The sequence below is a fragment of the Homarus americanus genome, unplaced genomic scaffold, assembly GCF_018991925.1.
Source record: "Homarus americanus isolate GMGI-L3 unplaced genomic scaffold, GMGI_Hamer_2.0 scaffold40248, whole genome shotgun sequence".
NCBI lineage: Eukaryota > Metazoa > Arthropoda > Malacostraca > Decapoda > Nephropidae > Homarus > Homarus americanus.
This window is the reverse complement of record NW_024712526.1, coordinates 4,063,474-4,088,295: the sequence shown is the minus strand read 5'-3', so window position 1 is coordinate 4,088,295 and position 24,822 is coordinate 4,063,474. Positions and strand designations below refer to the sequence as shown.

The 24,822-nt window shown below is 41.6% G+C and overlaps 1 protein-coding gene across 9 annotated transcripts in view; it reads right to left on the bottom strand.

Moving 5' to 3' along the window:
* Window positions 1–24,822, bottom strand: part of LOC121860990 (inositol-trisphosphate 3-kinase B-like) — a 112,267-nt gene that overhangs the window by 29,491 nt on the left and 57,954 nt on the right. For 8 of the 9 annotated variants that reach the window (XM_042358457.1, XM_042358493.1, XM_042358430.1 and 5 more), the window contains exon 2: window positions 2,897–3,581. The exons of the other annotated variant lie outside the window; for it this stretch is intronic. In XM_042358457.1, the coding sequence (XP_042214391.1) occupies window positions 2,897–3,160 (264 nt within the window). In that variant the 5' untranslated portion in view covers window positions 3,161–3,581. The remainder of the gene's footprint in view (window positions 1–2,896; window positions 3,582–24,822) is intronic. 9 annotated transcript variants of the gene reach the window in all.

The following is a 24,822-nucleotide window of genomic DNA, read 5'->3' as shown; positions in this document are numbered from 1 at the left end:
AGTTTGTTTAATGACTACTTTTTCATGTAATTGATTTCTACTTTACCAACTGAGAAAAATCGGAGTAAACTGGTTCACTGTTGTATCGATGACAACAGGGAACTAGTCTAGGGGAGACGTTGGTGGAAGTTGAAGCTGGGCCTCACTCCCTCCTTAGGATAGTTGTGTGTGGCTCTCCACAGTCATGTGATACCCGGAACCTGTTCTATGTCGTAGCTATACAACCCCCCCTATCCTAACACCTCCCCTCAGCTTGATACAGTGGTCCAATTTTATTACACAATGCACCAGTTGGGGCAGGCTAAACAGTGCACAGATAAAAAAATCTTTTACGCTCACTTTCCACCGTAACAAGCGAGGTACCACAGGGCAGTGTATTGGGTCCGCTGTTTGTTTGTTTCATAAATGACATGCCTGACGTTGTACACTCCTCCATACAAATGTTTGAGGACGATGTCAAGTTATTTAGGGAAATTAAGAACCAAACCGACTGTGAAGAGCTGCAGAAAGATCTCTGTTAGCTTCAAGAATGGTCGCAGAAGTGACTGCTAAGATTCAATGTCACGAAGGAGGCGTAACATATGTCCCAACGGGACGAAGAAACTGCATTAATAGAAATTGAATGCGAAAAGGACCTGGGTGTGTATGTTGACAATGAACGGTAGTTCTCAGGCCATTGTGAGAAGAAAGTGAATCAAGCAACTAAATTATTAGGTCTTATAAGAAGGCCCGTCCCTCGTAACGATCTTCAAGAGAGGGGTGCTTCCCCGTCTGGAGCACTATCACCCCGTTTGGTCCCCGAGATATGCTTGGGACTGCCAGTTGATTGAAAATGTCCAAAGTAGGGCTACCAGACTGGTGCCTGCACTTCGGCACCTCAGTTATCCAGAGAGATTAGAGCGCCTGCAATTGCCTAGCTTATACTACAAACGTGCAACGGGAGACCTAATTGAGGTGTACAAACATCTCATAGAGCACTACTCAGTCGAGTGTCCATACCTGGAGCTGGCGGACGTCCGCCCGCACAAGGGGTCACAGCTCAAGGTTGAAGAAGCCGCAAGTCCAGAAAACTGTGAGGGTAGACTTTTTCGGAGTGAGAATTGTGAACTCTTGGAACAACCTGCCAGAGTATTGTGATGGCACCGAATGTGAGCTGTTTCAAGACCAGACTTGACCAGCACTGGAGCAGGTTCAGATACATCCAGGAGCCAGTGCAAGTACAGTACTTGCTAACAATGCTTAACTTGAGAGGTTTACAGTAAGTACAGTATAGAGTTTCGGACAGGTGAACAGCAATAATAATAAATTCAGGTGTGTTTGAGTACAGCATTCACATGGACGTGAAAACAACTAGCTGCTGTTTACGTAAATGTAGAGAAATGTGTGCTTTCTCAACTTGTCATAGATAAAACCAATCACCATCTCCAGAATTGTCACAGAGGCCTCAATACACACCAAACTAGCACTCTCCACTATCACTTATCATTACACCTATGTAAACAAACTTGACCGATCAAAGGGTGCCTGCAATTTTACTTTAAGTGTTAAGCTGTCAAGGTGTCAAGCGCCAATCTTATCCCCATCACTTAACACTACTTCCTGCCACTATAACAGGGATTTTTTTTTTGTCTGTGTGTAAGTAATGACAGGAGATACAGAAAGGAAAATGCCACTCAAACACTGATAAATAATTATTGAAGGAATTAACAAGGGGGGATTATAAGACTAGTGGACAGCATACAGTTGACCAGAACAGTCAACAACAGAACACAAAGATAACCGATTATAGATTGCTGAATGTTTGGTTAGGTTAGCGTCTGTTAACTATTGTTTTTAACTGCTGTAAGGGATTTGAGAGACTAAGACTTCAACTTCACTCAGGAGCAGTCGATTGGGTAAACGAGTTTTTCTCTCTCTCCTGTAATGGAACTGTGCTGTACTTCCTAGCCTTATATATCACACTAGCTGAGGCACCAGGTGTTGCCCGGGTTTGTTTTTGAGGGGCTGCAGCTCATACAGTATGTGTCTTGACTAAACAATCCTCTACACAACACCCACTATACTTTCTACACTAAGCTATCTACACCACATCCACACTTTCTACATTACATCTCCTACACTACATCCACTACGCTATCATCTACACTGCATCCACTTCACTATCCTTAACTAAAATTAAGTGCATATACCTCCCAAAAAATCAGTCCTCTCGTTTAAAAATTTATCAAACACAGTTCTAGGTTAATGACTGATCGTGCCCAGCGTCCCCCCCCCCCTTTTAATTTATGTATTTTTAATAAGGGGTGTTCCACCTCTACGACTAGGGGCAACCACCAAAATTCTACCTTCAGGGCTCTTCTGGGATACACTTGCAGCTCAATGCCAAATTTCAGCTCTCTATCTTCAAAACTGCAGCTGGAAATAACGAACAGATACACAGACATACATACACTGTCATATAATATAAAAAATATCAAGTGAGACAAAATAATTTCCGGTGATATATGAAGATATATGAAAATTCATGCGCTTCATAAAAAGGCAGCACGTAGAGGTGAGGCAGTAGTAAGGGAGACAGTGAGCACAGGAGAGACAATGCGAGACATTGTTACAGAATAGGCACAAGTACAAGAGGTAGTAAATACGATAAAGGAAGCAGGTACAGCAGAGATAGTGCGAAAATGGCCGACAGCAGGAGAGGTGCAGCAGATACAGTTCGAGTAAAGTAAGTACAGCGAGGAAACTCATGGGAAGCGAGAAAAATCACAGGAATGTGAATAAAGCAGGATATTCACAAGAACGTCAGGTACAAAAAAGGATGAGAGCGGTTACACATGGAGTGTGCATAATGTAGACAAGATAACACAAACAATATACATGAGAGGAGGGAGCAGACCTTGGGTTCCCTGACGGGTATCTCGTAAGCCTCGTCAGCGGAGAGATCGTCGTGGTGGGCGGTATCATACTCTGTTGGGAGAGGCAGGAGGAGCCTCCTGGTGTAGGACTCGTAGCCGGGGGAGAGGTTAAGGGGGCTCGTCACCAGGCTCTTGATGTTGACCAGCGCCTCTTGTAGCGGGATTGGTGTGCCCCCGGCACTGCACACCCGGATGGCTAAGGGCTTCGTTGACGTCTCCGCCGTCCCCTTCTGTGAGGCGGACATCTTAACACCGATTTCTATATAGATTCCTGGTGGACCTGTGGTCGTGGGCCTGTTTCTGAGGTGACACTAAGGATAGCTCAGCACAGGGAGGCAAACAAAGGTTCCGGTACTTGGAGAAACACTGTTCATGGCACTCTTAAGTGGCAATAAAGGAACAGAGGGACACTATCCGCTGGTTGCTCAGTCACTAACAGCTTGGTATGATATAAACATACAGGTACGACACTCGTTTTATATCCCGCCCTACCCTTGTATCTTATCACGCTTATCACAAGTGTTGGACGCCTTTGGTAGCGGCCCACGCCACTAGCTTTGTTTCCAGTCAACACTCGCCATATCCTACACAATATTCACTTATATTGTTGTTCAGTTCCTTCACACTTTGTCTTTATCTTGTCAACACTTTAGAAAACTCGAGATTCTGAAATCAAATCATTAGTCTTAAGTCATCGACTCCATTTTGTATTTATATTCAGAAAACATCCCTACGGAATTTATTATAAATCCAAAATGAGTTGAAATATAATTGACCATTTCAGTTAAAAACAGACACAGAAGTACAGGTATTGTGCAAATCTAAGTGTAACCCAAAGTGCAGTTGTTTGTAACGGTTATCATTTCCTCTTCGTGGGAAGTTGCACATCACATTACGTCGAATCCTGATGCAATACACATGTCTTATCGGTAACTGCTAAACATGACGTTGCTGATAATGTGACGACAGCACTGCATGAGTACACCATTAACTTCATTAATTTCCTGTGTGTGTGTGTGTGTGTGTGTGTGCTTGCTTACAAAAAGAATAAACCTAAGGCGTGGACAGAAGTAAGAGCACTAATCATAAGCAAAGTCAATAATAATACTCCATGTATTTATTAGAAATGAGGTTGTGATCCAGCATGTTCCCGTAAACTTATTCCATCAATAAGCGGCAGCACAAAATTCAGCAACGACCAGCAGACCCCCTCCCTCCCCCCCTCTTTGCCAGACACATACTCGTACAAGGAAACATTGGCCATATAACTCAATAATAAAATAGGGGGGATGGGGGGTTACTGAACTCGTCCCAAGGGCCCAAACAAAGCAAAATTGAGCCGAAAAGTGAGAGTAGAGTTCGATTTGTTGTCTAGATATCGCGTTCACAATTCTCAAAGCAGACGAACATATAGGATTTCCTTTCTACTGCACGACAGGGAATAACACCTAAAATATTTACATGGGAGGTGTCCAGTTAAGCCTTGATAAACGACCTACTTAATCTTACAAATGCCTGTAAATAGTTAGTTATGAACCAATAAAGAATATATTTACTGCACAACGATCCGCGCCCTCCGATAAACAATGCATATCTGTTAACCTCGGACTAGTTTGAATCGATTTAACTTCCACATTGGGGATCTGCCATTACCACGCGTTATCACCTTCATATTGCCCTCATTCATCAGTTTCATTGCGTATTTTCAGAAGTTAGATTTACATGTTCTTGTCTTATTTAGGTATGTATATTCAGGATCATCTTTCAATGATTTTGTAATATTCTGTAGGACAACAAGTTTTTCCTCCCACCACCTCAAATCCCACTAGGATACTGCTGCGAATAACGTAAACTAAACTTGCTATTTGTCTATTTCTAAACAGAACGCTCTACCAGAACCACCATTAATTCTGAACATTAAAATATACATATTTCATGGTAAGATTATCGTTTCGGTCATGTAGCGAATTTTAGGAATTTAAGTTTTGGAATCAGTAGTTAAGATAATTCTAAGACACTTTCTTCTATAGCATTTCCGTCGGAAATTTATATTTTTCCGAGTATTTTAATCGATAAAATTACCAACAATATTACTTGTTTAAAGTGGGTAGGGTTTTAAAGTAGAGGGAAAATGTGAGGTAAAAAAAAAACGGATTTGCCGGAAATCCAGCAAAAATCGAAATATCACACTCATGACAAATATATGTGGAATAATCCACTTAAATAAAGTCACTTAATTATAAGAACACTCCATCTCTGACAACACTCAATGCAGAATTCGTAAGTTTAACCTGTAATATTTGGTTATTTGATCGCTTGCATGAAATATGAAAGGTACACAAACAAATCATTAATTGGAGTGGAATATTTACTGGAATTTGTTCCTAAAAGTTTAATTATTTACCTATTATAATAGTACACAAGTGATCGTGGGCCCTTCGTGCCCGGTGAAAGTTTGAACGCCATCAGACTGATAGTGTACAGTGAATGAGGGTGCGCCAAGTCCGTAGACTTGCATCGTTTTCCAGCGTAATTAAAATGGTTAATTAATGCCTTCCTAAAGAAACCATCGACATGGGACCAGGTTTGTTCCACTCTACGAATTTTTTGCGATTTTTCCACCAAGTTTGATGAAAAACGATTGTGCCGTTTCGGCTGCCCAGAACAGACAGACAGACAGACAGACACACGGCTATTCCTATAGTATATTAGATCATTAACTTATGGTAAGATTGCTGAAGAAAAAAATTAAGTTGAACTGAATTCACATAAAACTCCAGGTTTATTTGTAAAATTCCATGACTTTTCCAGGTTTTCCAATCCCAAATAAAATTCCCTGCCTTTTCCAGACCAGTAGACACCCTGTAACAGCTCTGCCCTAACTCTCCTTCCTGTGACGCCATCTATCGTTACTCATTAGGCACAACTACCACACAGTTACAGGAGGAAAAGTAGTGATTGGGTCTTGGTACTTCTATTACCAAATATTGTCTTTTCACAGTAAGTTACACATCTCGACAAAGTAAGAAATTTTGGAGGATATCAAGAGAGAAAAAACACTTAACTGACTATTACAGCTTAGCGGATACCAATTTTCACAAAGGACATGTGAAACGGAGAATGACTATTTACACGAAACCTCCCTCCCGATGCGACTATACGAGTCATACACAGCGAATGACACGCATCACTCAGAGAATTAAAATACGCTGAATCCTCATGGAAGGATAAAGACAAAACGAACCAAGAAAAAGTTCCAAACAATGACACATCACTATAGTCTGATATTTCCGTTCCTGACGTTTTACACTCACTAAGCTTGGGTACGTTACGCTGAGGGGTGTATCTAAGCTTGGGTACGTTACGCTGGGGGGTTTATCTAAGCTTGGGTACGTTACGCTGGGGGGTGTATCTAAGCTTGGGTACCGAAGTTTTGGGCCTAACCTAGCATATTTTGACAACCTTCCAGAAAGTTATCTCATTATTCGAGTGCAACCCTTAGTAAACGTCGGGCTTGTATTCTGGTGGCTACAGATATGAGTGCTGATACCCCGAAGTAGGAGTGGTTACGGTATATAACGTCCTGCTTATGGAGGTGCACGTATGGGGCCAGGAAGTGTGTCATATATATATATATATATATATATATATATATATATATATATATATATATATATATATATATATATATATATATATATATATATATATATATATATATATACAGTATATAGTATACTGATTGATTGGCGGACTGAACCCGTTGTAGAAACAAACATGAACGAATGGCAGCGGATCCACCTTGATTGCGTGAAGACGAGGGTGAAGGAAGGGAGAGCAGGGAGTTGCTACGGTTATGTTAGCCTTGACATGACAAAGGGAGGTAAGTGACAGGCTATTGTTTTTGAGCAGTGGCCCATAAAAGGATCTCTTCTTTTTGCCGTAGAATTATTGGTGGCCAAACAACTCGTGTTACCAAAGGCTTCAGTCAGGTCACGTAACTTGCTGCCTTCCCTTCCACTCCCTGCTTTAATTTGCCCTAACAGAGCATCTGTCAGTGTGGTTACACACATGTGCGGGTGACTACACATACATGTGTGGGTGACTCCACACACATGCGCGGGTGACTACACACACATGCGCGGGTGACTACAGACACGTGCGGGTGGCTATACACATGTGGATGCAGCTACGGACTGTGGGTGAGGACACGGGCAACAGAATGCATGTTCGGACATGTGGGTGTGGCTGTGGTCGTGTTGGTCTGAATACAAGCGCCACAAACAGCATTGAGCAACGAGTGTTAAGCCGCTTGTGACTTACTGAGAACCTCATAATCTACACATTTATTGCACCTGGTAAAAAAAATTATCGCTATTCATAGACTTGTTAACCTCGGTCGTTACACCACCACCACCACTGCCTTACTGGTCTCAGGACACGTTGAACTTGTCCAATCATCTGAGCTTATGACGCTGTGTTACGACAAGTCCCATTCCTTTCTGACACACCAAGAATTATTTATCCCAGGCAGTGATAATGTCATATCTTTAATTAGTTTATTCCTGTCCGATTTACGAGGAAGTACTACTGGACGTCTTGGTTTGATCTTGAACGATGGTTTTCGTTAAACAAAACGTAAAATTTTTAAAAGTATAACGAAAAAAATTATCTAAACTAATCATTTATCTCAGGAAAATGACAAACTTAGAACCAAGGTAACAAAAACTAAATTATCCTGGTATCATTATGTTTGGTTGAGTCATGCCGTCAGAAGAACATTTTGGCTCACCATCGTACTGTACATCATCTTACTACATCAAATCTCAGAAGAGTCGACGGAGGGAACAAAAGTCATCTACTGAACTATACACTAATGGCCGAAATCCATTTAAGTGTTGATCGCCTGAAATCTGACAAATAACACAGATGGTGACAAATATATCAACAACGATAACTATTGGGTGGCCGATAACATTAAGGACCCATGACAGTATTAAGCCTTCGATAAACCTCCACAAATACTCTACACTTCATTATCAACTTTGTTACACGCAGGGAAGCGAGAGCATACACTTTTTCGTGACGATTTAACGTTATTGAGATAATTTTAGAAGTTTGCTCAGGAGTTGTCCACCGACTAGCCCACGTAGCACAAGGGCAGCCCACGTAGTACAAGGGCAGCCCACGTCCATAACACCCACGTTCCCCTAGAGGTTTGGTCTTGTGTTTTTAACTCCTGTCAAACATAATTGCTCTACTATTATTCAGGCCAACTATTTACAATGCAGAAAGGCCTAAGATGTTTTGAAAAGGCCTGGTGATTGGATAGTGAAATAACTGTAAATTTCGAGTGAACTCTCTCTCTTTATATATATATATATATATATATACTTGAAGCCGAGAGCCGCGGTTAATTTCCTAAGTGTTAATCCTGGTCATGGTATGAGTGAGGCGGTCCTTGCACGGTAACAACTATGTGTAAGGATATGGTATATAATCAGATATTGTATCCCGTCTTAATCATATAGAAATAAGTTAACTGTCCCATCTTAACTTCCCCTGATCTACATATAAACTAACTTTGAGTTCCGCCCCACACTTGATGGACAAGAATAAAATAAGAACATGCTCTTATTCCTCATGAAAACATAGCAATGAGTGAGTGAGTCTATTAACATTAATTTAATTAGTGATGATACACTTCAGTCACTAACAGCATTAAGTTAAGTAGGTAATTTAACATACGTCATACACCGTCGCAATAATTAAATCAATAATATACACCACCGTGGTGGTTCCTTTTGTTTCTGATACCAATGCAACGAGTTTCAGAGTCCATGACAGTTACCTTTACCTAAAGTTACAAGTAAATAACAAAAATAATTACCTGTATTTAGACGTGTTTCTTGGTATCATAATAAAGTTGTCTGTTTTTACACCAGTACTGTAGTCATCTACATCAACTCTGTCCGCCGCTTAGTACACATTACAGTTTACAATGGCAAATGTAACTTCTCAAAAGCAAAAATAAGACAAAGAAATAAATCATCCCCTTTCACAGCCTCTGATCTTTAATTTGTCCACACACATTCTATTCCCCGTGACCTTTCATCCCCGCCCGTCATGTAAATCAACCTCGTAAAATTTCCCATATGACCTTTACAAGAGGATATCAAACGGCGCCGTCTTCCCATGGTGGGCATTTCCCAAGGTACACACACAACAAGGTACAGCCCCTCCGTCGACGACAGCCTGGAGAACCACCAGCTGGTGCCGAACTGACGAAGCATATCAAAACAAGGAGATAATCAGCAGGGACCGGAAACCAACTGAGATAACGGGGTTGAGGGGATTGAATACTTTCATCGCGGTCTGTCTCCTCCGCGGGGTGCGTGGGGATACTGGCCCAAGATGCTGCTCAACACTGGCGGGTCACTCAATTCCTAATTTCCTGCTGAAACCTCATTAATTCTCACACATCATACCCAGCACCAGGCATTCCTAACACATCCAAAGAGATTATATTCTTAAGGGTTTAAGAAGTGGTGACAATTATACAGGTGTACAAAAAGTGTGTGAACACATCTTTAGTACTAATAGTATTCTCCAGTGATGGTTACCCAGCCTCTTCCTGGCGCGCCACACTTGTCACGTGTAACAATGGAGCCAAACTAAGTATAACTATAGCATTCTCTACCCCTTGGATTTGGTCAGGTTGAAATCTATAGGTTTGCTGGGGAGTCTACAATCATTTCCGAAATCCTAAAAGCCATGAAATATTGTGGTAACATTAAATAGCAAGCAACACTGCTGACCGTTATACCTGCACATGTGGCCACTGTTTATCTAATAGCGAAGTTGACATCTGTTACAGTTCTAGTGGGTGACATTCATAAAACTATTCAAATAATACAATTTGACGTTTTATTACACATCTATAATGATTCATGCAAACTCTGTATGACAACTCCTTAAAACTTTTTTTATTTATAACTCAATGCCGTAAAGGGTAAAAAAAAAAGCCACGAAAATAATAAATAACATAGATACAGGATGTTGGGTTAATATAAGACCACCAAAACATTACGGTATTCTTCCCCAGCCAGTCAGCCAGCAGCAGCCTGAAGAACGCCATCCACACCATTATACTCTACAAAATCTCGAGGTAGGTGAGTCATACAGTAGTGTCACGGGGAAAATTACTAACCTATTCTCCGCTCGGGTATGGACTATGGAGACCCTATAATTTCGGGGTATAGCGGTGCAAGTGAATAGGTTACGAAGGTAAGACTACTCTAAAACAGCCAATAAATCAGGGTAGTCGTCCCAGTCCTTCGTGATTACAAGTTTTACCCCAGTCGCTAGGGTTAACTCTACATGGTCTATCTCATTTCCTTGGAACTACTAATGCCACTCAAAATACATTGTCGAACTTTCATATTTTGCCGTACATAAACTTTTGGATGAACAAATATTGCTAAGGAATTTTACTAACGTGTCCTCAACAGAACTTTATTTACGCGTGATCCTGAACAGAACTTTATTAACGAGTGATCCTGAACAGAACTTTATCAACGAGTGCTCCTCCACAGAACTTTATCAACGAGTGCTCCTCCACAGAACTTTATCAACGAGTGCTCCTCCACAGAACTTTATCAACGAGTGCTCCTCCACAGAACTTTATCAACGTGTGCCCAACAGAACTTTCACATTTTATCACGTAATTTGGATGAACAGGTTTCACCAATACATTATAGTAGACACGTGTCTGGTGCAACACATAAGAGTTTTCTTCGATCTGTATAAACTATTGCAGAAAACTCTTAATTTCTAATAGTTGTTTTTAGGGTGTATGAAGTAGCGTACGACGGTGCGTGCTAGGTCTTACATGTTGAAGCAAAGAAAAATGGCACACAAAGATGAATCGTTTGGAGATTCTGCAATTATTGCCGATTGCAAGACCCGCTGTATCTCTTTATTTGGAGCCTCACAGGCAAACAAAAGCCTTAATTGAAAAATAACAAACAATAAATCATGATGACTGGGGGTACAAGTGAACAGATAGGGTGGTCGAGGTTGGCAACCCTGAACTGACTCGCGGGGGCCTCTTCTAGTGTTGCCAACGATTAGTCACTTAAGTTCGTATATAATAAAACAAATTATCAACACTCTCTACTAATAAGAATTGAGAAAATATATATTAAATATATATTCCAACACTGAGAATGAATGGCGCCGACCTTTCCCGCTAAACACCACAAAAACACGAGTAAAAAATTGAATGGAGAACTTTGGCACACCTGCAAGGCCCCGTGAGCATCAAGTTTTTATTAAACAACAATTTGTGGTGAATTCAAGCCGGTCAGGCTGTGGGCAGAGATCGAATGAGATCATATTTCGTTGAATGGGACCTCATCTACCACGACTGGGTACATTTATATCCGTTTATGCCAGATATACAATCACCAGGCGACTACCGTGTTTCCTTTGTCGGCGAGGAAATGTGTAGATTGTGACCGTATTTATGTTGATCCCTTTCACCCAGAGTTAGCGCTGTATCTCTCTTCGGTAGACCATACAGGCATGCTAAAATTCACGACCAGGATGCCTTATTTCCAACTTTTTTTTCTCTCTCTTTATCAGACGAACTGTTTATAAGGCTGTGTGGTTGACAAGTGTGATAAGTCAACGCAATAAATTAAAAGTACAGACATCTTTCGACTTTGATAATTGTCTACAAGAACGTTATAAATTATCAACTAACACGACACAAACAATAGTAGAAGTGTCTCTGATAATAATAAACCTTGCGTCGGCTATATGGAGAAGACTGTGAGAGCGGACTACCGTTACGCCCAGGAGTTTGAAGGTAGTCTGGGCAGTTCCTACCTCCACTTCCTACATAACCGCTCTAAAAGGAGACAAAAAGATGGTATCAAGGTAATTTCTATGCAACAGGGATACTCTCAGGGGAGTTCTGACTTGCATACGTGGGGAAGATTTCCTACGATGAAACAATGGGACATCATGGATTATAGTTACATAAAATAGTTATGTAATGACTATTGAGTTGGACCTATTTCTGAACACTGTTTAAGCATATTAAAACAATTCTAAGGTACCTAAGTTCTAAAAATTTCACACAGGAAGATTAGACCCAATTTGAAGCACATATTGACGTTTTATAGTTGAACAGAAAACTTGCCATTAACATTTGTTAACTCTTCCACGTCAACATTGAATCTCGTGCTGAGTAAATTGTATACGTACTATACTCACATGCCACTGATTATATTTTCACACGAGTTAAAGATAAGAAAATAAAACCTGTCTGGATGTATTCTAGCACCAGGCACAGGACCACGCACTAATAATGTTTCAAACTTTTATTCATTAATATCCTCATACCTATTAAAATTTTGTTTACAACAATTACGTCACGATTCAGTCTCGAACCAAATTTATACACGACCCTTAATGTTTATTTATCCTTGAGGCTCTCCTGATGTCTGTCTCCATATAGCCCAATGACTTTACACGGCAGGAAGTCCCACTCACCAGACCCTCCCCCTCAGAGAGGATGTGAAGGCTGCGTCACACTAACACTTTTTCAGTTATTTAATTGTTTTGATCTATTCTTAGTCTCTTGGCTGTTGGAATCTTTATCGTATAAAATATATAGGTCAAGGATGTGATTATTGTATAATACAATTCATGTTCTGAAGTTCATAAAGACAGCCAATGTAACTATATATTTTAAACTAAAGAAAATTGTGACACTAATGGGAATGATTTGTTTGTTCCCGATTTCACATCATTTTCAATCATTGTTGGAGAAACATTCCTGTCAACACTTTTAAAAACAAGATAGTGGTTCCGGATTATATACTATACGTCAGCAGCTGCAGCTCCTCTACACGATAATTAAATTGTTTGTTAGCATTCGTTAATATCAATCTGAATAAACAAAGGATGGAAAAATAAACACATGAATGAACCGTGAGAACTTGGCTACTTACTGTATTCAGAAATATTCCAATGTTAATGTACGAGATTCAGAAACGGCTTTTTGGTGCATATTAGAAAAAAAAGTGAATGTGGCGTGATATAAATGTAATCTGATGTTATGTAGTTCTCTCTTAAGGTAAATATATACAGTACACTCTCTTTCAGTTGTTGGGTGCAGGATAGCAATTTTTAATGTCTTGGAGAGTTAATTTTCTGTAGGAGAGAAAAAAAATTATGCATCGTACACAAAAACAAAAACTTCCATACAATTTTCCCGGAAGACACAAAGGTTAGAGTAGTCGAGGACTTAAGGGAGGGTAAATTGGGCTCCAGTTAATGGTGGCTTAAAAATTTGCCTTTTTTTTTCCAGGGTCAAGGGGTAAATATGGGTTTTAATTATCGCGAGTGTTTGGAAGCGTCAACAGTCAAGCGAGTGTTGGTTCACAATCTTCAGTGAAGGTTATCTTGTCCAGATACATTTACGCATTACGATAAAATTGGGAGATTTAAATTAATAAACTGACCATGGACCTCACCGTCCAAGAGAGTTCGAAAAAGTTAATTGCACAAGATTCATAAAATAAAATTTTTGTCTTTTATTAACAAATTACAGATTCATTCATAATACGGCCATCAACTTAAGTTTTTATCATGGTATCTCCTGTACTGTGCCCCTTGTTGTACCGTTGCTAGCTAACACTTACAGGTAACAGCATCTTGGTGTTCTTTGTTATGACTTGTGTTTGCCGTAGTGTTAATATAATGTGTGTAATATTTTTCATCCATTTCTAAGAAAATATAAATGCATTGATTCAAACCTCTTAGGGGCCCTAAACAACTCTTCCCCAGAACCTCAAGAACCCTTGAACCACCGCTGCCCAGACCCCAAGAACCCAGTAAATGCCCGCCTGCTGCTTGGTCGCAACACCTTACAGCCGTGTTAACAATACGCCATTGATGATCCAGTGAGTGCATACTCTTGTCCTAGAAAGTCTGCTAACCACACCTACCTGTAAGCCGTGTAACGGCGACAGGTTCTAAACAGACCGATGTGTCTCCTGTATTACAAGGGATTGTGTGATGTAGCTATTATACAGTATTGTATCTTTCAACAGCCTTGTGGTCTGAACTCTACTCGACCCTGTACTTTAATTCTCATCAAGAAATGTTTAAAATTATCATTGTTATTATCACAAAGGGAGAGCACCGCGCCAGCGTTACCAAGGCACAGGGGCTGTGACTTGCTTACCAAACATTCATCCTCGAAACGCTAGTATAAACACGCCAACAGGATTATATAAAAAGGAAAATTATCTGGTCAGAGAGGATTAAACAACTGTATAATCACCAGATCAACGAGATAGGCATGTATTGAAGTACCACACACACTTCGTGTTTTCTTGTGGTTATCAGTATATATTTCTAATCAAACATCCAACTTCATATACATAAGGCATAGTGTCTGTTTTGGGTCTCTTCGATAGGCATGGCTACAACTTTGAAGATGGAGCTGAAATTTAAAAGTACCGAGAGCTGTAAATGCTTTACGCAGCTCAAACAACTACAGAAGACAAAATTAACATAAGCGAGATAATAATAGATACACAGAAGTAGGTGACTGAGAGCTGCCCATCCAGTAAGCAGCTACCAAACAGGGAGGTACTACCGCCTGGGAAGATATTGGAAGCATAATGTGTTGTCTAATGGTAGACCCTGCTGCCATATGGCATCACAAAAATTGTGACCAAGTCTCAGGTTGCTGATCTGACTTTCTGCCTCATTTACACACAATTGCAGGGTCTCAATTGTTTCTCTTACTATTGACAACACAACATACATATATTGTTCCTCACTATTGATTTTTTTTTAATTTTTGCATTTCTTTATGGTTCTTTATTATTATTATTATTATTATTATTATTATTATTATTATTATTATTATTATTATTATTATTATTATTATTATTATTATTATAATAATAATAATTATTATTATTACATTTTCGCCCCCCAGGCCCCCATGTGGGTCAGTGACCTGTGCCCGGGTGGGCTAATCCCCGAAACAAAAAATTATAACGACAACATTATGGGAATCAACGCGAAAATGTGCTTAAAAGCTGAAGGCATTTGGAGGACATATAAATCTGTTGTGAATATAACGAGAAAACGTTATGACTAAAGTTACTGATGATTTTTGCAATTTCATAGAATAGAGGAACTATTATGAATAAAGGAACTAGTATTAATATCAATATACAATATATTTACACGCTAAATAAAATGAGTTCGCTTCAACTCTAAACTCGTGATATACTGTACCTCAAAACAGCTTCAATCCCTTGGTTAAAATAGATGATCTTACCTAATTACAATCTTCCAAACCCAAGGGAAGACCTGTGACTTTTACTTTCATGACAACGTGAGCACCCCGAAGACTTAGGTTTAGACGTTGGACATGTCACGGATGGATACGAGGCGCAATTTTCCTTATTAGCAATCCGGCGAACTCCTAAGAGGATAGAATGTAAATAAACCCTCTTGCCAACCCGCTCATCTAAGAAACACCGGAATGTAAAATTCAACTCTAAATACACACACCTACTCAAGGGTAAAAAGAAGGAAGAATAAACGACTCAGAATGGGACTAAGAACGGAGAATAAAGGATAAGGAAGAATAACAATGAATAGCGGATGAATGGTGAAGAGGATAGAGAAGAAAGCTAGGAGAGGAGATCCGGTTTTGGTCCTGGGCATGTAATGGTGAGGCGCGTTACAGCCCTCCCAATATAACAGGCATTAAGACAACCTTCACACGAACCACCACACCGCCTTATCCACCACCGGCCACACTCGCTAAAACTATATAATAGAAAATTTGGATAGAAGTTTCACTTTCCTTAACTTCATCGGTCTTAAATAACTCGTAAACAAACTGTCTTGTAAATAATTGTTTGCTTTTCATGAACCATTATTTCACACGGCGATGTTTCAGTACTTCAGTCACTTTGCGCCAAGTTTAAACGTTTGTGCATATTATAATACCAAAGTTAAACGAGGAGAAAGCAAGAAAAACACCATCCTTAAAAGTGATGACAATTTGCTAATACCTTTAAGAGCTTCAAACAACTTACAACTTAATGGATGTCAGCACACAGATATCAGCTGTGAGTAAACACGTTGCCTCATCCTGTCATCCTAACGGTTTTGGAAATCACTTAACATGGGTGAAAGCCAAAGGGAATATTTACCGTCTTTGTTTATTTCTCCTTGGTGACCTTTACTTGTCGGTTACGTTGGGTACAAGTGAAAGGAAAAAAAGGAAGGAAGAATGAGAGACGGTGAACATTCTTATGCGCGTCAGTTGTATCGTTTGTCACTGATACGGTTTACGTGTATCGGTGCATGTGGTGTATATGTGGACGAGACATGTCATGCCTTCAGTTACCCGATAAAATATTAAAACAACATCGATGATTCACCAATTGCCACCGTGCAGTGAAGTTCAGTGATTCACCTTGCTGGACCTTGGGGCCAATAAACAACATGTGTATATATATTCGGTTCCACTTGCATCAGTAAAATATTCACTATAAAAAAGAGCGGCAATAAAAAATTAAACGCGGCGTGGTGAAGTGGTGTACTGTATATAAAGTGCACTATTCTCAGCTCGAGAGGCCATTAGGCGGCTGGTCGCTCTAGGCCAGGTTGGTATCTCGGCACCAGACCAGTTACTAGGCTCGACTCCCACCAGCAGCTGACGGCATGATGTATTGTGGCTAACTCGTGGCCCTATTAACACCTACAGATCAAATAATGGCTGAGTCTAGATACACGAAGTCTTTCTTGCAGTGATTCACACAACAGATGTATTCAGAACACGACAGGCAATCAATTTCAAATAAGAACTTATGAGCCACAACACAAGTGAACAATGGAGAACATTTGGAGGATCAAACTGATTAATCCATTATGTTATGAGGGATGTGTAGTCTTTCACTCCACCATCCACCTGCATGTCGTATCTATAGGTCATGTCCTTAATGCTTGGTGACTCCGTGGAATGTTCTCTCACAACGAACCAGATTTTATCCACCACTTAAGTGTACATTCTGGAAAATAACTTTCAAATTGTAAAACCAAGTGGGGTTTTACACTCACTTGCATAAACCGTTGTATCTGAAGTATGTGAGGTTGAGTCTGGTGTACATAGTTTTATTAGCATTAATCTTGAGTGCTGGACCAGAAATGTTTTTTACGTGCAGGTCCTAAATGACTTGGAGAAATGAAAGACCTTACATAAAAAAAAACTAGAAATAAACTATACTGAACCTTCAATTTGTATAAGTGGCTGATTGGATCAAGCCAAGTGAACATTGTAATTTAACCACGTGAACGCCGGTTAATGTGCACGCGGAATAGTGTGAACTCCAAATATACAGTGAACGCCAAATATACTGTAGTGTGAACGCAGAGTTAAACTTTAAGGAAGCATCAATTTAAGTTACACGTCAGGGAAGTCGTCCATTCCTCCTCTCCCACAATGTTTACACCAGCGACAAGAACAATTTAACAATAAGTGTTTATAGTATTATCATATCAACTGGCAACAGGAATGTTCATGGCAGCTACAGAATCCTTAGTCATTGTAATACCAGAAGTTGTTGAAGTACGTTAATATACATCATCTTGTAGAAGGAATATTATCTGAACCTCTGTGGCGTATGAATCGTGCTAACATTATGGACGACCCATCAACCCCGAAATTAATGAAATACCTCTAAGACCTGCAGCTACCACAGTGAATAAATGGAAGTCAGTGAACTAATCATTTCGTTCATGTGCTGTAATTGTGAGAGCGACGTACCACAATGATTAAACAATAACAAATGTCTGAGTAAAAGATGATTGTTATAAAAGGAATGAGCTGTACATATTTAAGGGTAATAACCTAAGAGTAATTCATATAATTCAACAATCTTGGAATACGTAACTCACCCATGTAGAGCAACACGTTGACTAACAGATGTCAATTTATCATATTAGACGCAAGTCATACTGGAAGGTAAGTGGCGGAGAGCTTAAACTTTGTAAATTGTCTTACGACTCTTACAGGTTTAGTTTGATGTGACGGTGTGCCTGTAAACTTAAAATTATCAGATTTATTAAGGATCTGAGGTGATGCTTGAGCAGGTACCAGTTTTGCATGTGCCCGGTGATTAACGATGGTGAAGCCACCAGTTTCTGGCAACGTGGAGAAAGACCAAACTGTTGCTAATTAGAAATACTAATTTCATCCTCAATGTACAGTCACTCATAAAAGTTCGTGGGGGTCCGTGTGTGTGGGCCAGTCCAGTCCCCACCTCTTTCTGGACGGCGAGTCTGTGTATAGCGATGTGACAACGCACACACGCAAACACCCAGCAGAACTGTCTTTTATGTAATCAGGTCCGACCTGTCGTCCAGAAAGGGGTGGGGATGGGATTCACCCACACACACGGAGACACCCACGAACTTTTATGAGTGACTTACATTCTTACAAATACTAGATGAGAATTTTCAAATCCACAACATACCTATCTGTAATCACAGGAGGGAAAAGCTATACTTAATTTTGATTGAAAAGGCGCAGCTGTTATGCCTTAGCCACAGCGGTAAGTTCGTCGCCACTCGCCATTCGGCATCAGCAGCCAACATACATAAGGTACTAAAGATTCCCATAACAAAACCTAACACGCCAACACTAGTCTCTTGCTATAGTGGCTTCAATAGCCAGGGTCTATTATCAACCCTAAACAACAACATTATACAATATTATTGTATAATGGCCGGCAGAATATTGCTATCATCTTCAACACGACTGAAATACCTATGTAAAATCAGCCTTTACTCTGCAGTAAACACTGATACCTGGTTCACATATCTCTGAGAGGTCGCGGGTCATCGGTTGTAACAAGGTAAACAACAAACTAACCACCTGCGGGATGGCTGCCCGGGCTATAATCCGACACGCAAGCTCAGTGCCTCAACCATGTCCCTCTGACCATCCCAGACTCTGCACTACTGCCAACCCATGAAAATTTACTGTTACTCGATATATGTCAATATAATAACTGTGAATGGCTTCGATGATACAGAAACCTTATCTTAAAACACAAGAAAATCTTATACTGTACACACACATTCAAATGAACAGGTGACTGACTCCGCTCCTACAACCCGCACGATCGAACAGATAAAAAAAGTGCACAACTTAAGCCTGTTCGAACCAACTGCATTTGTACTGGTTAACGACAGAGTTGACTATCCTTCTTATAAGTTAACATCCACCAACCTTCTCATCAGTTACTGTAAACCACATCACCCCCAAAAATCAAGTTTTTAGGGGAAACGGTAGTTAATAGTCCTGTATTGGTATCTGTCAAGCAACACTCAGTGCTTATAATCCTTAAACTGCTTTAGTTAAGAGTTGTTGGCCACTGAGAATTAGTAAGTCTCACATTTACAGGTCACAACAACGTTCTAAGCTACCATGTACCGTACTACCAAAACGTTCACATGGAAAGCATATTCATAAAAAAAGGCAGATCATTTACATGTGACTGAGCCCAGAGTACACGAGACTAACTATATTCATTTACAAGTCAATTATTTTACAGGAGGACTCCAATTACTATTTACCTGTCATTAATTTTACAAACTAACCACTGCCTATGCAAATAAGTTAATCATCCGCATGTTTCACACACTGGGAACAGCTGTGGAGTTACATCAGTTTCTTGCAGCACATCGTTGACCACTACACCACAAATTCCTGCCTCTGAATTTCCACCCTCAAAAGCACATTACCTTATACTATGAAATTTAAAGCCCCCCTTTTTTTTCTTAGAAATGAGTGCAAGTATACAGTGTCGACTTTGGAAGTGTAATTAATCTTAAGGTGTACAGTATGTGTCATGATCAGTTGTTGGCCCTACACCGTGTTCTCTATTCTGTGATAATTAGGCGCTTCTGCGAAGATACTAGTGATATATATTTTTTTGTTAGTTACGTTTCTTTGGTACTAATATGATTAAATAAGAAGTCAATAAAATTATATTATCATGCAGGCATAATCTTTAATACATTTGTTCAACACTGACAACAACATAGTAAACGATTGTGGTAGTCAAAACTTATTGCATGAAACAGCTACCTTAAGAAAATCTCTTACTGGATGACAAAAATAGATAATTAAAAAATAATTTGATAGTCATAAAATTAGTTTAATATACCTTGGTCAGAGATTTTAGAGGTCTTATGAGTCAAGCCTAATATGGTCCTCATACCAAGCACAGCCGGTGGTGCCATTTAAAAGTCAAATATCCTAAATGTTTCCGTGTTAGGTACGTGACCAGCATCCTGGAATCGGATTTTCTTTGTTTATTCTCTTAATTTGATATAACTGTAATAAGGCTAAATGGCCCAGGGCGGAATACTTCACATATAGAGCTGAAACCAACCTTACACACGCACACACACTGTTTTTTCGCAACTAATTGTCCATATCATTGTATGTTATTCAGTAACATACAATTAAATATCTTAAAGCTATTCCTTATTCAACACTTGAATTATCCACCCAATATGAACATGCTAATATATATATACGCAGTTAACAACGAGAGGTAATTTTTGGGTCTTCAGGATAGCTGGGGAATAAAAATAATGATGTTCGGCACCGCAGGGAAACGCTACAAAATGCACCAATCTTAATTCGGATTTGCCAAACATGGGAGCCGGCAATGTGAGCTCTGAGCCCGTGTGTGTGGCATTATCTATGCTTCACACTGGCAATGGTGTGTGTCTGGTCGCCGTACCTCCTATAACTCGCCAGATGACTATCGGTGCATAACATTAAGGATGTTTATGGTGGACCGAAGGTGACTAACCCAACGCGCGCACCAGCCTAGTCTTACCACCACTTCATCAGGGAAACATGACAACTATCACCCTCCCTTTCTCTCCCGTCTTTGTTTAATAGGAGTTTTCTTTAACCACCAGAAGGTTAACGTACAATTCAGGGGCTCCCTTTTATAACGGGTACAGTGGTTGGCGTGTTTGGTGAGACGTGGCACCACTGTTTGTTTACATCGTAGTAAAACTAACAATGGGCAGAACAAAACTACCCTCACTATAGTAACCAGACCAAGGATGCTAAATAAGCAGTCCTTTATCTGTGAATGCCCGCATTTCCTGCGTGGTAAAAGTTTTAAAATAGATGACCAAGAGAACGTCACTGGTTCCTGTATATTGTCCGGCGGTGCCACATCATCTCACAAAACAGGTCAGCCAGTGTACCCATAATAAATTGAGGGAACTGTACGTGTCTTTTAAGTTATATGACATGAAAAATAATTAATACTTCGCCTAAAGACTTACCTGTCGATGGCCGTAGTAAATCCAACGACATCTAACGTGACTGAGTGTATAAAAACTCCAAAACTGTCACTACTCCCTGTCCATGTTAACTCCCTCACAACTCCTCCGTTATGGACACCTGTCTCTCAGCCCGCTTGCTTCCACCCTTCCCCACCCACCCGCCGTCTCTCACCACCCTCGATCACCTGCCACAGGACCCGCACCTTCACTCTTGTGATTTATCAAGCTTTTATGAATGATTTAACCGCGGAACCGGTCCGAGTAAGGGCTGTCGGCTGTCATGGCTGTCAGACATGTATTAAATCGAGTATTGCAGCTGTCGGTCTCAGGGTCAGACCAGCCTGGGTAACCTCTGATGTACACATTCCCCTCCTAACACCCAGTAAAGGTCTTCTTCATTATCATGTACACCACTACAAGGTTCTCTTATCATCACATTTGAATAACATTGATAAAAGAACCACAACACCCACACATGGACCAATACTCATCCCACTGTAATAATAATAATAATAATAATAATAATAATAATAATAATAATAATAATAATAATAATAATAATAGGTCATAAATACTAGAGTTAAATATTCATCGATTTCCATAATTGCTGGAGGTAAAGAGAAGGGTTGAGAGGGCCGGTGGGGTTAATAGGATAGGACGAGGGGAGGAGCACAGGAAGATGGTGCAGCAGAGGCAGTGGGTGTGGGCCAGGGAGGCAGTGGGTGTGGGCCAGGGAGGCAGTGGGTGTGGACCAGGGAGGCAGTGGGTGTGGGCCAGGGAGGCAGTGGGTGTGGACCAGGGAGGCAGTGGGGGTGTGGGGCCAGGGAGGCAGTGGGGCCAGGAGGCAGTGGTGTGGCCAGGGAGGCAGGGTGGGGCCAGGGACAGGTGGGTGTGGACCAGGGAGGCAGTGGGTGGGGCCAGGAGCAGGTGTGGGCCAGGAGGCAGTGGGCCAGGAGGCAGGGTGGGGCCAGGAGGCAGGGTGGGCCAGGAGGCAGTGGGTGTGGGACCAGGGGAGGCAGTGGGTGGCCAGGAGGCAGGGGTGGGGCCAGAGGCAGGGACCAGGCAGGGCCAGGAGGCAGGGGTGGCCAGGAGGCAGGTGGGGCCAGGAGGTGCACCAGGAGGCAGGGTGGAGGCAGTGGCAAGCTGTAGGATGATCAGGGGAGGCAGTGGGGCCAGGAGGGTAGGGGGGACCAGAGGCAGGGTGGGGCCAGGGAGCAAGTAGCAGGCAGAGCCAGGGAGGCAGTGGGTGGGGCCAGGGAGCAGGTGTGGGACCAGGGAGGCAGGGGCCAGGAGGGCCAGGGAGGCAGATAGGGTGGCCAGAGGCCAGGGAGGCAGGAGGGTGGGGCCAGGAGGCAGGGCAAACAAAAGTAGGAGGGTGGCAAGCAGGAGTGTGGAGGGACCAGGGAGGCAGGGTAGGAGTGGGACCAGGAGGCAGGCCAGAGGCAGTGGAATAGGAGGCAGGCGCAGCAGGAGGCAGTGGGGCCAGGAGGCAGGGGCCAGACAGGGGGCCAGGGAGGCAGGTGGGACCAGGCAGAGTTGGGGCCAGGGAGGCAGGGTGACCTGGGGAGGCAGGGTCAGGAGGCAGGATGGATCACAGGAGGCAGGGTGACCACAGGAGGCAGTGGTGACCAGGAGGCAGTGTGGGCCAGGAGTGGTGGACCAGGGAGGCAGTGGGTCCAGGGAGGCAGTGAACCAGGAGGCAGTGTGTGTGGACCAGGCAGTCACAACCAGAGGATCAGGGACAAAGACACTCTTAAAGATGACCCCACCTCCACCTCTGGTCCACCCCGTCCTCCTCACCTCCAATCCCTCACCCTCACCCTCCCCACCCCACCACCCCCACACCCATCCTCTTCACCCTCCATCACCCCACCTCCGTCCTCCTCACCCCACCCACCCATCCCTCCTCACCTCCGTCCACCACCCACCTCCACACTCCCCTCTCTCACCCTCCACCACCCCAATCACCATAACCACATCATCAGTCACTACCACCATCACAACACAACCACTACCATCACCATAACTACCATATCCATGCCGCTTCATCCCTTGGGGTGATATTTACCTGCCCACTCACCATACCACTCAATAATTATCATGGACCCAGCCACATCACCTTGGCACTTAACACAACATTCATCCCTCGTGCCACTTATGTACCCCCATCACACCACTTAACACATCATTAACCATTCACCAATACACCACTTACCACCATACTGACAACTTGCTGTCCTATGTAGGAAATATATTATGACCTCAATGGCTCGTAGCTTGGTATTGAGATTAGAGATGTATTACCATGGGCGAAATTAAATAAAAGTACCACAGTATGAAGCTTGGAGTAATGTAAACTGAAGTAAGACTAATATTCATGCATCTTAACTCCCTCTTCTATCACCTCACTATTTGTCATTGTACTTGTCACTCACTCACTCACTCACTTACTCACTCACTCACTCACTCACTCACTCTACTCGCCCACGCCACTACCCATTACCAAGAGTAGAAAGAAGCAAAAAAGCCCTGAAGTAAATCATGCCAGTGGCCTCTATCCTCTAAATAAAATGTATTGATTACTTTTCTGGTATGGTTCTTCATTTACTACTACTACTACTAAGTGTAACATTTCATCATACTCAAAAAACAAAATCTTTCAATTCGGTGATGACCAAACCATGAATGACTAAATGAATAAAGAAAATATAAATACAGACGTAAATTAAAGATAGCCGCCCGGTAGAAACTGTTGGATGTCAGAATGAAATTAAAGATGGCCGCCAGGTAGAAACTCTTGGCTGTCAGTATTAAATTAAAAATGGCGGCCAGGTAGAAAGTCTTAGATGAAAGAATGAAATTAAAGATGGCCACCAGGTAGAAACTCTAGGCTGTCAGTATTAAATTAAAAATGGCCGCCAGGTAGAAACTCTTAGATGTCAGAATGAAATTAAAGATGGCCGCCAGGTAGAAACTCTAGGCTGTCAGTATTAAATTAAAAATGGCCGCCAGGTAGAAACTCTTAGATGTCAGAATGAAATTAAAGATGGCCGCCAGGTAGAAAAACTTGGATGTCAGAATGAACGACCATTTTTGTTTCAGGCATCACTGGGCAGGGGGAGAGGAACGAAGCATTGCAGGACACGTTACACACACACACACCCTCTATCAGCCTCCAAAGGTTTCACAGATCAAGTGATAAGTGGCGCACACGTTAACAACCATCGCTACCACCACGATGACGACATGCATAAGACCAGCGAACGATGATTATGATGATAAGGGCAAGGAGATAAAGATAACATTTAAGGCACAAGATGACGATGATAACGATGACATTAAGACATGGAGAATAACAATGGTGGTGATGATGATGATAAGGTGAGATGAAAGACGACTTGAATAATGATAAGCTAGACGACGACGATGATGATGATGATAAGGTGAGATGAAAGACGACTTGGATGATGATAAGCTA